Here is a 15,418-nt window from a genome sequence, read left to right as displayed (position 1 = left end):
TTTCATTCATACAGATTTGTAAAATGGACTTTTCTCGTATGTACACAGGTACTGTCATATGCAGGATGTGAACTACCATAATTGAGACATTTGGATGTTTGTGCAGTCTTTGTAGTCATGTCCAGTTTGGCCTCGTTTACACAGTTTTTCACTTGGCAAAATTTACTGACATGTCTATATCTAAAGCATGAAAACCGGATCGGGCGTTTTCTGTACAAGCCCAAAACATGAGCAATCAAACTCATTAGGGTATTTTGTGTTTTTCTCAGGTAAGGAACATTTCTATGGAAAAACTAACAAAAAATTGTAACTCCTCAGGGACTGAAGATAGGACAGTACGTTTGAAATTGTTGCAAATTGGGTGTACTATCAGCCAATTTTTTTCCTATCTCTAGGACCTCCTGTATATCAAAATTATACAAGTAGTATAGGTGAAAAAAACCAGTGACGTCAGTCGACAAACCCCATTGAAAAACAGTGACGTCACTCGTCAAACCCCATTGAAAAGGGACGTCACTCCTAGGCCCCATTAGGCACGACACTAGTGATGGGGGTGTCTGGAAGGAGGAAAAGAGGATGTAAAAACTGTCTCGCCAGACGCCATGACAGGGAAGGTGGAGGGGGTATACACTGTCTCGCCAGACGCCCCGACAGGGAAGGTGGAGGGAGTAAAAACTGTCTCGCCAGACGCCATGACAAGGAAGGTGGAGGGGGTAAAAACTGTTTGCCCTAGGTGTGAGTACTTATATATCACCACAACTATAAATACTAAGTGCCTAAAAAATCGTAATTCGTCAGGGGCTGAAGATATATAGGTATATATACGCCAGAAGTTGTAGCAGATAGGATGTACTATCACCCAATTTTTTTTAACACTTTCTCTGGTACACCCTGTATTTAAGAAGGAAAGAGTGGGCAAAATTATAAGGGAGTCCGATTTTCGTATTTACCCACTGGGTTCAAATCTGGTTTTGCCATGAAATTTTCTTTTAATATAATTTATTAATGTATTGTGCTTATCTGAAGAGTTCCCCCCACACAATGATATATGAAAGGACCATCCTTTCTAACTTGCTTAAATTAAACTTTTTGTTATTAATTTAAATTTAAACCTAATATATATTTAAAATAAAACAGTTTTAGATTGAAAGTTTTTTTTATTAAGTCAATAAAAAGTAATGATATTGTTGTAAAGTATGATGTATTGAAGGATTGAGTAAGCGATGTTGGACAACCTGATTTTTTTTCTTGGCACCGACCTGGAATCGGACTCAGCTGTGAAGGTTCCTCGATTCCCGATTAGGGCGAAAAGTGATAAGTTTGCACTTTAGGACTTTGTAATAATAAAAACGACAGGAAAATGTTGGGAAAAGCGGGACCTATCGCCGTCCAATTCGGACAACAGCAGGTACGTGGTATGGCGACCCTCAAGGCGATATCCATGAGGCTCAAGTCCGTCAAGAACATCCAGAAGATAACCCAGAGTATGAAAATGGTGTCCGCCGCCAAGTATTCGAGGGCGGAAAGGGACTTGAAGCAGACCCGCCCTTATGGAGACGGTGCCAAGTCTTTTTACGAAAAAATCGAAGCTACACCTGCTGACGAGACAACCGACAAGATAATTATCGCGATGACCTCTGACAGGGGCCTCTGCGGTGCCGTCCACACCCAGGTGGCCAGGCATATCAGGAATGAACTGTGCGAACACCCCGCAAACACAAAGGTGATCTGCGTCGGAGACAAATCCAGGGCCATACTCCAGCGTCTATTCGGCAAGAACATATCCGTTGTCGCCAACGAAATCGGAAGGAAGCCACCGACTTTTCTCGACGCCGCACGCATCGCAAATGAAGTTGCTAAGCAGAATTTCTCATCGGGGAAAATTGTGTTCAACAAATTCAAATCTGTAGTCTCTTATACGACAACCGAATTACCGCTCCTTAGCGAAGCGTCTGTTTCCAGCGCTCCAAAATTGTCTGTCTATGATTCTCTCGATGCCGATGTAATTCAGAGCTATGTCGAATTCTCAACGGCTTCTCTCGTGTATTACGCTATGAAGGAAGGAGCCTGCAGCGAGCAGTCTTCAAGGATGACGGCTATGGACAACGCTTCCAAGAATGCTGGTGAAATGATTGAAAAGCTCACTCTTACTTTCAACAGGACTCGTCAATCTGTCATCACTAGGGAGCTCATTGAAATCATCTCGGGTGCTGCAGCCCTCGAGTAATTTCAAATTTAATTATTCTTCAAGGGATTAGAAGCCATAGATTATTGCACACAGATTATATAAAACAATATTGATAAATGTAAAAATAATTTTCTGTTAAAACTCTTCCCCATCTGGTGTAACATTTAATATGAATAAAAAAAAGAAAAACAAATTAGGTGCATTTTTTGTTAATAACCATGATCTGATATCGTAATAGCTATACTTAACTTGTCTCTTCTTATTGCAAATGGTACTTTTCAGTTAAGTTTATTTCTGAAGAATTTAAATTTCTTCGTACCCGATTTTTTCACCAAAATAATTCGAAGCTATTGTATATTATAATAATTTTGGAAGTTTTACTTTTTGAAGTAAAATTTGTAAAACAGATTTTATATTATTGTTTAGGTAAATTGAACAAAATAGATAAAATCTGCTGGAACTAAAAGCTTTTTGAAATTACCTAACAATAATATATAATAAAGTTCCATTGTAACAAAGTGCAACCTTTAAAATAAATATTAAAACAGATTTTCTCATTATTGAGAATTCTTCTTTTTTTTTTTTAAAATAAAAATCCATCTGTTGTAACTTAATAGTAATAAAAAAAACCTTCTGTCTGCAATTAATTTAAAAAATAAACCGAAGTTTCAGTTACTTCACACAGGAAAAAATAAATTTAATATATTTTTGGCTATAAAGAAACCCCGTGTTGAAAAGGATTCCAATCAGTATAGAATGAATGAATTAGAAAATAAATCCCAGGCTCTGAAGATGACTCAATAAAGATTGAAACATAGGCATGATAAAGAAAATGTTTTTCTGAACCTACATCACACCAGACCGCATCTCACGATCTCCAAATAATTATTAATTTACGGTCACTAAACACCACACATAGATAGAACTCAACACCCTACTGACCCCTCCATCGAGAACGAAACCATCTGCTGGTACTCTGATAGAACGGAAGAAGGTACCGGGCTTCGGTCCTGGAAACATTCAGAACCCATGGGAAAATACCTCAAGTATATTTCTGGCACAAGTACATGCTATTGTGAGAGATGTACCCAGTTCAATTTGAACAAAGGGTACAAAAATAATATAGCTATCATTTCATTTCCCAATGGTGGTGATTAGTGACTGTTAATCGATTTCTAAATAAATATTTATTACATTTATAACATTCACTTCTTTGTACAGATCATACACTTCCTTACTCGTTTATCTTCGCCATTCGTCCCTTTTTTTCATGACTCCAAAAATTGATTTTCCTTTTAAAGACCAAGAGATCCTTTTCGTCTGTCTTGGGGATAGTCTAAGTTTGAGAAGCATAGGTCAGTACTTGAAGGATGAGGGTGTTATTCAGCCTGATTTTCGTGTTCCTGGAGATTCAGCTGCTATTTGTATATTTTGATAGGTCAAAATATTTCCAGTTAGTGGCTATGATTTTCCTGGGATTATTAAAGGAGTTAATTAGGGAGTCGAGATAGTTAAATTTGTTGACTCTGAAAGAAGTCTTGTTGAAGTCCCGCTTGCAGCTTTTACCACTTACTCCACTTACTTGAGGACCAGCTGGAGGGTTTAGCAAAAAACACAAAGCTGTAACTGGAAGAAGGGCCCCCCCTCCCAACCTAATTATTTAAGTCGTATTTAATATTTTTCTCTTTTCTTGTTCCTTTTTAATCGAGAACCATCATTTTTTGTTCTGTGTTAAATGTGGAAGCATTTTTTGTCCTTTCATAAATTGCGGATGTAACTTGTATAAACATTTTCTTTCTAAACATGTGTAAACTTACAGAATTAAACTTCCTTAAACAATTTCAAACTGTTACTGCTATTTTTCTTATTCATAAACAAACATTAAGAAGACATGTCTTCTCATTAAAGGTAAGACCCATGGTTAAGGCTGCTTCCTTCAAAGCAAGGAAAGCACCCTTTAGTTCTGGGAGTATGCTATGTCTACGTCATCCGCATAGGACAATAGCTGTATGGATTTGGTGTGGTTCCTGAAGTCTGGATGCCAGAATTTCTGATTACTTTTTCTAGGGTATGGTAATCAGGAGGCAGACTAGTCATGAAATCAGGGGATGCATGGAACTAGGACTATTTTTCCATCAATGTCATTTTCACTAATGTGATATGCTTGGGCAGTGTTTTCATTTCTTGTATGGCCTCATACAATCTTACGCTGACATAAAACCTTGTAAAATCTATAAAATGGTGGCCTGAAATTTAACCTGGTCTATGTGGTCTTATTTTTCCTAAAGCCTACTTGATATTTTCCCATATCTGTCAGCCAAGGGGTTGAGCTTGTTAAAGAGGATTTTCCATCAAAATGTTAGCAATAAATACTTATAAAAATGTATCAGTTGGGGTACTTACAATCAATAATTACATTTCATATTAATCATTACTAATATTACAAATTAATACTATCCCAGTAGTATGTACTTCAATCCCTTATACATTTGCAATACAGGAGCTAACTTCTTTGATAAATATTAATTAATTAATGCATTATCGTATATAGTGGGGCTAATTGAACAGTGATGCACAATCCTATTCCACTTCACAAAGTTTCCTACTGTTCTTAAAGCTTTATTTTCGACAACTTTAAGCTTATTATTATTATAATTAGATGAATATGTATTTGCCCAAAAAGTAGATGAATTGGTAATAATGGGCCTAAAATATAAATGCTGCGCTTGATTTTTTTTCCACTTAAAACGAACAGCAAGGATTCCAAGGACTTAAAGGCAAAAACAACAACTGTGGTATAAAAGTTTTTTTAAATGAAAGGTTTACAAAGGTTTTGTCTTGAAATGCTCCTTTGCAAATGTTTCCCCAACTAAGAGTGGAAAAACAAGACTTGCCTCTGCATACACCTGTGAAAATATCGAAAATTTTCAAATCATTATTACAGTTAATTTTCAAATATTGCAGTGGATGTAATTATACTTTAACGGGTGATGCTGTCTTCTTTATTTTCCCCCATGAGATTGCCTCATCTGGCCGTGCGCCACTGTCACTTCCATCAAATTCAGAAGCAGAGTTGATAAAAACAGCAAAGTCAGCACCATTTCTCTTTAACACAAAATGCATAAAATTAATATCTGCTAGTTTCATCAATTAACGCTAAACGTACAGTGACCGGTTGTAAACTTTTGATTCGAAAATTTATATAAAATGTTATCACTTGTTCACATTTGACTTCATGACTTTTTCTATTAAATATATACAATTAATTTTACATCATTTATTTGTATTTTTATTTGTTAAATCTGAAAAACACATGTTATTTACCACGATAGGTCGTCACCAAGATAAATATTTTACTGCTATATAAGAGCATTGGTTTTACAAATCTAATACTAATTCATATTCTACGTATTACATGAGTTTAAGATACACTTCTGCAAACATTTGTTGCTTAGTAAGCTCAATCAAAAAGTGAATTGAAATTTCAATAAAGTGCCTAAAATTTCAATTTGTTATCATTTTAGTAAATTGTACTTAATTTAACAGTAATTGTAAATTGTGAAGAAGAAGAAAGATAAGAAACGGTTTTCAAAGAAAATTTTCAAACCAGATAATTGTACTCTTACAATTTATACAAATAAGCCAAAGAAAAAAAAATTTACTTAGCTCCAAGTATAGATCTACAGAAGTTGAAAAAGTAAATAAAAGTTTACGATTTCATATTACAACTAAACTAAATTTGGTGTGAATGTTCTGATTAAATGGTGAGGAAATTAGCATAAAATCAGTCTTGCCAATAGCCCATCCGAGTATTTTCTAATGATTTTTTGATTTGTGAGGAGTGGTCAAGAATAAGGTAGTTTAGTAGAATTCGTAATTTTAATTTTTCCAATTGACATTGTTTTGTAATTCACCGAGGCCCTGAAGATGACCTGAATAAAGGTCAAAATGTCAGCAAAAAAATGAAAAAAGTGTTTTTCTTTAGAAGATAGTTTACTACCTCATTCTTGACTGCACTTCACAAATCCAACAAATTATTAAACGACTGGTAACTTAAAAAAAGAAAGTATTTTCTAATATCCTGATTTAACAGGCATAAATGCCTGGATAATGTATAAGGAAATGACTGGAGAAAATATATTGATTTTTTTACTCCAGTTAGCAGTAGGACTTGCCGCTGGTTATCAAGAAGCCTGAAAAGAACAAATAAGAATAACAAATACGAAAACAACATAAATTCTATGACAGATATAATAAACGTAAAACATGTCAAATAAAGTATTTTAAAGATAATAAAATAATAAAAATTTGTACTAAGTGTATATTTGTGGAAAATGTACATGGGTACCTCCCTAAAAGAAATACATTTTTGTTTATTACTTTAAAGTTACTTTTTTTTTAAATATCGGGTTGTCCGGAAAATAATGCAGGATTTTAAGTTTTCATTAAAAAAAATCTATATAAAATATTCTGTTTACGTTTACAGGATTACTCATTTGTNGTATGGGAAATTATTTTGATTAAAGAACATTGCTTTAAAGTAACTAGTTTCTTTTTTTTTGTTTAATACCAAAATCCTGCATTATTTTCCGGACAACCCAATATTTCCTTACCAAAATCAATATTTCTCCATTTAATCAGGAAAAAAGTCCTTAACTAAAAACCGGTCAGATGACCGGTTACGGTACAAATAGGTATATATTAAATCTCGGTTTAGTTTAATACAACTCACCATTAGATTTGCATTGCAGATATGATGCTTGACGACTCCACCACCTAATATGATCATTCCGCTGTGAACTGCCTTTACTGCGATAGAATTTAACCTTTTCAGGTCTAAAAAGAACAGTAATAGTCAATTGCAACCAAAAATGTGCAAGAAGTCCCAGTTTTTGTCTGGAACACAAGAAAACTAAGAATAAAAGAAAAACCTTGAAGGATGTCAACTATCAGTCCTGGATTGCGATATGAATGAAAGTACATCATATCACCGAGGCTGCCGTCAGTAAGAGCTGGACTGAATATGGGAATCTGGTTTCTAGCTGCCCAGTAACAAATAGAACTGGTATCATTGATTTCCAATCCAAGGCGTTCTATCATTTTTGACGGGCTCCAGATTGTACCCTATTATAAATTTTATATGTGACCACTTTAAAAATTGCACAATAATTCTTGAGCTTACATTTTTCCTCTGTTCCTCTAGGAATATGTCTAATTTTGGGTTGATCCAATCTTCAAACTTGCAATAGTTGTCATTAGGCACTAGAAGATTTCCAATACGGTTGATTCCTTTGTCTCTCAATTCTCTTCCGTCTAGATTGAAATCCCCTAAGTATGTCGGAGCTAGGCACTTGATTAAGTCTTCTTCAACGCCTCCAGCAGTAGTCACAAGGCAGTCGACCATTTTGTGTTCCACAAGAAATCTTTAGCATAAAAAAATTGAAAATAAAAATTATTTCATGTCAGACAGGTAAACTTAACCACTAACCTAATAGTATCTCTAACTCCAGATGACACCATATTTGAAGTAAACCCAAGGAATATCGTGCAATTAGATTTTCTAGCAATAAATGTATCATCTTCCAAGGTGTCCTTCTGATCAGAAGTTAAAGGTGTTTTTCGACAATCTAACTGTTTAGAGAAAAAATCGTAAGCAAAAAACCCATTTTTGTGTAATTACTTTTTAATTAATTATTTGAAATAATTTAACTGATACCGTATGATTTCTGATTTAAAAATAATGTGGAATTATTTATTTTGTATTTATCTAGAGCATAGTACACATTAAAGCTAATACCATCTTTTGAACTTCTTTAACTGCGAGTCCAAAATATGTCGATTGGAACCCATTATGGAAATATGATCCGAGCAACTTTCCATAGTCCACTCCTTGGTTGAAATCATAACCTGTAATTAGTAATTAAAAAATATATATAAAAAATATAAAATAATATATAAAATAAAAAATAAAGTAAGCACTTGCATCCCTTATGAAAATCTTACAAATAAAATGTTCAAAATAAATTTTGAAATTTATTTTTACTATACTCCTTTTTCTACATCATGGAAAAAAGAAGGAACAACATGGAAATTGTGAGGCTGAGATGAAAAATTAGTGCCATGAGATGGACTCAAGCTAATAGCATCCGGATCAGTACCGTGGCGGCGCTCTTCCACTTGAGCTATCACAACTTTGGTCTCTGAGACACCAACTCATCATCTCTAACAATTTTAAATTTCCTTCTTTTTTCGCTAATAGTTTCTACTACTCAATATTTAAAGAATTTTTGTATGGTATTTAGTGACCGTTAATTACTGATTATTTGGAGATTGTGACATGTGGTCTGGTGTCAATATTGTTTTTCTGACCATTTTTATAGATGCACCACAGGTGATATATACAGTCTACAGAGGTTTCGGAATTCCATAATTTTTTTTCTGCAATGCATCTTTACTAAGAAGTACTTTGAATATTTGCTATAACACCTAGTAAAACTTGTCGAAAAGATTTTAGCTCTCTTTCCCACAAAAGATGAACACTCCAATGTCAATAGTGATAAAGTTAAGCTGAAGATGAAATTTATCCACAAAAATGGCAAATCAAAGCAAAGATCAAAGTCCTAGAACTGAAGAGCCTGAAGCTCTTGAATGTGAAGAGCATGATTCTTCAACCATTGACCTACAGCAACCACATAACACATCCTGTGAGGAATGAATCCCAATGAAAAACTGAGACAAATTAAGGAAAATTGCACCAAACACATTATGAAAAAGCATTCATGACTGCCTTCAAAAAGGGGGCAACATTAATATGCTCATTATAGTACAATAGCTGTACAAGAAGAGAGTTACAATACTGTAGCCTAGTTGTCATCTAGTACAACCAATGGGTGGTGTCTACAAAGTGCATATGTGTCCTTTTTTAGCGATCGGTTGTTCAATAGTTTATTGAAGTTGTGTGGACTAGTCAGGACTAATTATTTTAGAAAAACACCTTTTTCATTTTTTTGCTCATATTTCGACCTTTATTCAGGTCATCTTCAGGGCCTGTGTGAATTACAAAACATATTGTTTGGAAAAAATACTATACAGATGTAAATAATATAAATTTTGAACTATGTATTTGATCCTCATATAAAGTATGACACAACAAGAACAGCACCACACTACCTTATGAAATACGAGGTTCAAAATTTATGTTACTTACATCTATTTTTTTCCAATTAATATAAGCTTTGTAATTCACCCAGGCCCTGAAGATGACCCGAATAAAGGTCAAAAAGTCAGTAGGACAGAATGTAAAACTACAAATGGTACATGGTGTGATACAATTGTAAATGACATTTGTAACAATGTTTTGCTTTGTAATCTAACACCATTTTTTTAATTTAGCTTTTTCCCTTAACAATTAATTATTACATGTACATTTCCTTAGTTTATAAATAATTTAGTAAATAAAACTCTAGCCATTTATAATATTTTGTATACTTTGTAATGATAAACAATAAAAATAAATTTAGTATATTATGGCTATAAAAAATTCTAGTATTGAAGGGAATTCCAATCCAAATTGAAAGGACTTTAATTGCCACCCTATTGATCTACCTAAAAACCCTTCTTCTTCTACCTGTGAATTTATAATTTTATATTGTATTCCTTTTCCAATTGTCCCATTGTCTCCTTTTACCATTGTTTCCTAACACTAGCACAAGTAACTTTCCAATCCCACTAGGACAGCTTAGACTGCAAATTTTTCATTGGTAGGTAGATAAAAAGTTTTAAGTCCAATTTTGCAATTTTAACTATAAATTACAGTTTTAACTATAAAATACAATTAAGAACTAATCCTTATTATAATAGAAAATAAATATATTATTTTGTATGCTTTGTAAATAAGTACATATGTTAAAAAATAAACATATTAAGACAATTAAAAATATTTATTTATATTTTATATATTATTTTGTAAACTTTGTAAATAAATACATATATGTTAAGAAATAATCATATTAAGACATATTAAAAACATTTATTTATATTTTAATAAGTATTTAAGGGTCACATAAAGTATTATGTGTACCATATTATGGTACACATAAAGTTTTTTTTAAATTAAATTTATTTATTAAAACTGGCCTTATTAGATCAACCATTAATTTTACAATAATATTATAGAATAAATGAATGTTTACATTGTTATAAACCCATTGGTACAATAAGATTTACATTTCACTATTCACTACTCATTTTTAACTACTCAAGTTCATATGGCTTTGTTCTTTTTAATCTTCTGACCGTTAAGAGTTTGGTCGCTTCCACATTCTCGTGCTGGCTGAGGCGAGCCTAGTGTTTGGTGGCAAATCTTTGTATTTCCACCGTGTCCTCAGGGATCTTAAGATCCCTATGTAAGTCCTTATTCCTTACGTACCAAGGTGCATTGACCATGTTACTTAAGATTTTATTTTGGAGTGTTTGTATGATTTTGATGTTGCTGTGTTTGGTACAACCCCATTGTTGAATACCACATGTCCACATAGGCTTTATGACTTGTTTACATAATAATATTTTATTTTGTATAGCAAGGTTGGAGCCACGTCCTATCAACCAGTATCGTTGTCTATACCTTAAACCTATTTCTGTCCTTTTTTTCTTCACGTGTTCTTTCCATCTCAGCTAGGCATAGATATTTAGCTGTATCGCTGTATAGTATAATAGTTCCATCGATTGTGAGTGACGGAACATGGTCCACTTTTTTTTGTGTAAAGATTATATGAACTGATTTATGCTGATTTAGCTTGATTTTCCATTTTTTTGTCCATTCGTTTATTTTATTACAAGCATTTTGGAGGATTTTGGTTGAATGGGTGATAGTCGGTCCTAGTGATATCACCACTGTGTCATCTGCAAACGTTGTAATTTTTACTCCAATTCACACTTCACATAAAGTGTGAAGAAAAACTTGGTTCAAAATTTATATTATTCACTTTTGTATTGAATTTTTTTCAATCAAAATATGTAATTCACCTAGGCCACTTCATTTCTCACCACTCCTCATGACTTCAAGAAGATATATAAAGATCTTGAATTGAAAAGATTATTCAATAAAATGAGAATTAGTAATTTGAAAGAATATAAAGAGGTAGAGGTAGATATCTTTGGTTCAGAGGTTTGGAGGGTAACAAAAAGGTGGCTAAGTCCGGGACATTCCAACCTCCGGACTTAACAACCATGATGTGGCCCTCTGATGCTATAAATAAAACCATAATTACAAGTATGTAATATGTGGTGTTTAGTGACTGTTAGTTAATGATTATTCGGAGATAGTTAGATGCAGTCTGGTGTGATGTAGGTTTTAGAAAAACATTTTCTTTGTCGTGCTAATGTTTCGATCTTTATTGAGATCATTTTCAGGGCCTGGGATTTATAAACATTGTTTAAATTTTACAAATACATGTAGGATGTGAAAAATGAATTTATACAATGCTAGAAAATTTTAGATTAAAAAAAGAATATTAATTTATTATTAATTTTTTATGTTTTTTCTTTTTTAAGTCCCTAATAATTTTTTTCTTTTTTTTTTAATTTCATTTTTTATGTTGTGCATAGTTGACACATAGTTTTTCTGCATGGAATAAACTTTATGTATGTACGTATACTTTGTAATAATAAAAGATAAAAATAAATTTAATATACTCTTGACTAGAAAGAATCGCACTATTGAAAGGGATTCCAAGCCATATTGAAAGAACTTTGCCACTCTATTGACCTATCTAATAAAACCCTTTTTTTTCTACCTGCAAATTTTGTTATATTTTTTTTCTCTTGTCCTATCCTATCCTTTCACTATTGTCTCATAATACTAACAAGAGTAACTTTCTAATCCCACTAGGACAGATTGCAAATTTTTCATTGGTAGGTAGATAAAAAGTTGTAAGTCCTACTTCTTGCAGTTTTAACTAACAATTTACAATTAAAAACGAACCCTTTATTGTAATAAAAAATAGATATGTTATTTTGTACACTTTGTAAATATGTGCACACATTAAGAAATAAACATATTAAGTCAATTAAGAATGAATTACAATAAAAAAACTAAATCTTTAAAAAACTAAACCTGATTGGAAAAGAAAATAGATATGTTATTTTGTATGTTTTGTAAATATGTACATACATTAAGAAATAAACATATTTAGTCAAGAGTAAATTACAATTAAAAACTAACCCATATTGTAATAGAAAATAGATATAACATTTTGTATACTTTATAAATATGTACATACATTAAGACATATTAAGACAATTATTATTATTTATTTATATTTTATCAAATGCTAATTAAGTTAATTTAATTTTTACTTTTAAGTGAGGAATTCTAATTTATCACTTTTAGGCTCCTAATAATTTTTTTAATCATTTGTTTCATGTTGTACATGGTGCATAGCTGTGCATATTTTCCTGAGTGATATAAACTTTATGCACGCATTGTCATGATCGATACTTTTAAAAAATGTTTAAATCGAAGATAAAAAGTGTCACAATGTATAGGAAGTTTATCACATGAGTTGACGAATCGGACTAAATTTTAAATAATTTGTATTATAATCAGATTTTGAAAATAATATTTTTGTGGTGTTACACTGTGGAACATAGAAATTTATCAAATTGATTAATTGTGGACAGTAAAACGTATTATTTAAGAGTTTGTAAGGAAATATCAGGTTATTGTTATGTCATCTTATGTTTAGCAGAATCCGCAGGGTTTCCGTAATAAGTTCACATGGTGTATCCAAATATTTTCCAGATCAGAGTGCAAATAAATCATCGCTGTACGTTTTCTATCAAATTACTTAGTATTTTCTGATGTGGTGACCAAACGACTAAACAGTATTCTAAAATGGAACAAGCCATAGCCTTAAACCGTACTACCATTTTTTCCTGCATCCTTAAAATTGTTTGTAGTTATATATAACAAACCTTAAACTTGATTTGCCTAATTAATTATTGGGGTGCAATGCATGTAAAATGTCAGGTTGTTACAGTACGTGATTCCAAGGTCTTTAATGGTAGTCTGCCTGTCCAATTAGATGTCTTGTATGGCATAATTGTAGAAGACAACACTATGTCCAAGCTATTGCTTACAGCCTTACAATTATTTAAATTTAGTTGCATGCCGTTGCATGAACACCACTCAACAAGATTATTTCTATATTTTTGCAGAAATTTAGCATCATTAATGAAAGTTATAGCGGTATAGACCTTCAGGTTATCAGCAAAGGAGAAATTGACCGAGTAAAAACAAGGAGAAATGTGAATACCTTAGTAGTAGTAATCCCTTAGCCTTTGCGGTTTTTACAATTCACGTATGAAAAAATGAGGAAAGTTTTGACATTTGCGGAAGTTCTTTATTCACAGAAAAAAAATGCATAAATAATTTTATTTTCGTATCAAAAATAATTCTTTAAAAAAATAGATTGGAGCCGCTAATTGATTCTCAGAAAACTTTGGCCTGCTTTGAACATACTGTTCCTTCTCTCTTCTCAGTTTGTTTATTCTGTCGTGTCGCAAAATGCCTCCTCTTCCAAAATAGTAAAAAACCATCCTGACCCTTGATGAAAGAATAAAATTTTTGGATATATTACATTTTTTATGCAGACCAAAGCTTTTCTTCAAAATAGCTCAGGGAAATTGTAACCTTGAGGACCAATTTTATTAACAAAGCAATGGATTTCAACCCATCTTTAAAATTGAAGTTTTAAGTTTAAAAGGGATGTCGAGGCCGCTTCAAGTTCTTATGTGGAAATTCTTAAAGAAATAAATTATTCGGCAAAACAGCAAACAATTAATAGTTATTTCTTTCCTTGTACATCAAAAAATACAAACAATTAACATGTTCAAACATTTTATGTCTTCTATTACTTTATTTTGAATAAAGCTTTTTTTTTTTTTTTAGTTCTAAATTGTATCTCAATTTTTGGTATCATGGAACGTAATTTAACATTCACGGCAATTTTCTGGAATCAAACACCCGCAAATGTTAATGGATTACTGTAATAAATACTTTGAAAAGAAATGAGCTGAGTAACAACCCTTAAGATACACCAGAAGAGACTATTTTTTTACGAACTGCTAAATTAAGTTTCTCAAATGGATTTCTAACTTGAAAATATGAGCTAAACCATGAGTTTTCGTTTAAGGAGACAATGAACAACTTTATCAATGCCTTGGCAAAATCTATGTATATTGTGTCACACCTGTTGATGAATAGCTAGGGCATTGGTTGTGTAATCTTGAAAAAGAAGATTAGGGTTGATATCGCACTCATTCTAAGGTAAGGATTTCGGGCTTAAATCCAGTGGCATTTGTACCTGACATACTTACAAATATTGGGACATATAATGTGACCGTAGAAGAAATTCAACCTCTGAAACTGGGCCTACTAATCAAATCCCTTGATGAAATAGAACTCACCGCTTTACTTACAAATGGGCCTTTTTTTTTTTTCAAAAACACCGGCACTCCGAGGGTTGATATGACCTTGTAGTTGAAATAGTATCATAAGTATGATTGTAAGGACTGATAGTCTTTAAAATCAGAGGTTCAAAGACTTCTGGTATTACCAGTTGTAGACATACGTATCTATAATTTGTAGAGAGAGAGGGTTCAATCTCTATTGAAGAGAGAGGTTTGATGTAGTAGATTTATGGATTACTGAGAGTTGAAAATATGGCAACGTCATTCTGATAACATGGTACCATAATGTTTTATACGTAAACCTTAACTTTATGATGTAATTTCCTACAATGTATGTACAGTGAAATAATGTATACTGACCAGTTGGGAGGCTTGTTAAGTTCTGTACATTTTTTTAATCAATACTGTCAGTGGCTGTAAATTTAAAACATTATCGATCTTCAGTGCAGGCGTGACAGAATCGGTTGGAGTAATTCCCCGATTTACCTTTGACTATTGGAGTCCCTTCTGGTAAAGAATTGCTGCTCACGAATACGGCTTTTTTTGCCGCGTTCGGAGCTTTTTCGGGAGATCTCCGTCCGTAGTCCTTCGATCTTTTCGAAGAGTTTGAACTTGAAGTCATTTCAGGGCGATCCGGTAAAAAGAAATCGACAAGAAACTACATGAAACAGAAAGATCAGGATAAAGTGATAAACCGTCCATCCGGTAAAGCGTAACCTACTTCTAATTACGGCATGATGAATGTTTTTTTTAAATTAC

The 15,418-nt window shown here is 32.7% G+C and overlaps 2 protein-coding genes across 3 annotated transcripts; one reads left to right on the top strand and one right to left on the bottom strand.

Moving 5' to 3' along the window:
- The first annotated feature begins 1,232 nt into the window (after nt 1–1,232).
- Nucleotides 1,233–2,381, top strand: LOC106663405 (ATP synthase subunit gamma, mitochondrial). Its single transcript, XM_014388225.2, has one exon. The coding sequence runs from the start codon at nt 1,361–1,363 to the stop codon at nt 2,225–2,227; it is 867 nt and encodes a 288-aa protein (XP_014243711.1). The 5' UTR covers nt 1,233–1,360; the 3' UTR covers nt 2,228–2,381.
- Nucleotides 2,382–4,979: 2,598 nt separating this feature from the next.
- On the bottom strand, nt 4,980–15,381 carry LOC106665126 (probable deoxyhypusine synthase). 2 transcript variants are annotated; one of them, XM_014391345.2, is made up of 8 exons: nt 15,146–15,381; nt 7,986–8,095; nt 7,677–7,819; nt 7,371–7,611; nt 7,120–7,312; nt 6,921–7,024; nt 5,168–5,293; nt 4,980–5,094 (listed from the first exon to the last, which is right to left on the bottom strand). In XM_014391345.2, the coding sequence occupies exons 1-8, from the start codon at nt 15,279–15,281 to the stop codon at nt 5,011–5,013; spliced, it is 1,137 nt and encodes a 378-aa protein (XP_014246831.1). In that variant the 5' UTR covers nt 15,282–15,381; the 3' UTR covers nt 4,980–5,010. The 2 variants fall into 2 exon arrangements, with proteins under 2 accessions (XP_014246831.1, XP_014246839.1); XM_014391353.2 differs by lacking the exons at nt 4,980–5,094; nt 5,168–5,293 and adding exons at nt 5,475–5,490; nt 6,342–6,381.
- Nucleotides 15,382–15,418: the final 37 nt, after the last annotated feature.

Source organism: Cimex lectularius, unplaced genomic scaffold, assembly GCF_000648675.2.
Source record: "Cimex lectularius strain Harlan isolate CLEC.00 unplaced genomic scaffold, Clec_2.1 scaffold23, whole genome shotgun sequence".
In the NCBI taxonomy this organism is placed as follows: domain Eukaryota; kingdom Metazoa; phylum Arthropoda; class Insecta; order Hemiptera; family Cimicidae; genus Cimex; species Cimex lectularius.
The sequence above is the reverse complement of the archived record's forward strand: the minus strand, read 5'-3'. Positions and strand labels throughout refer to the sequence as shown.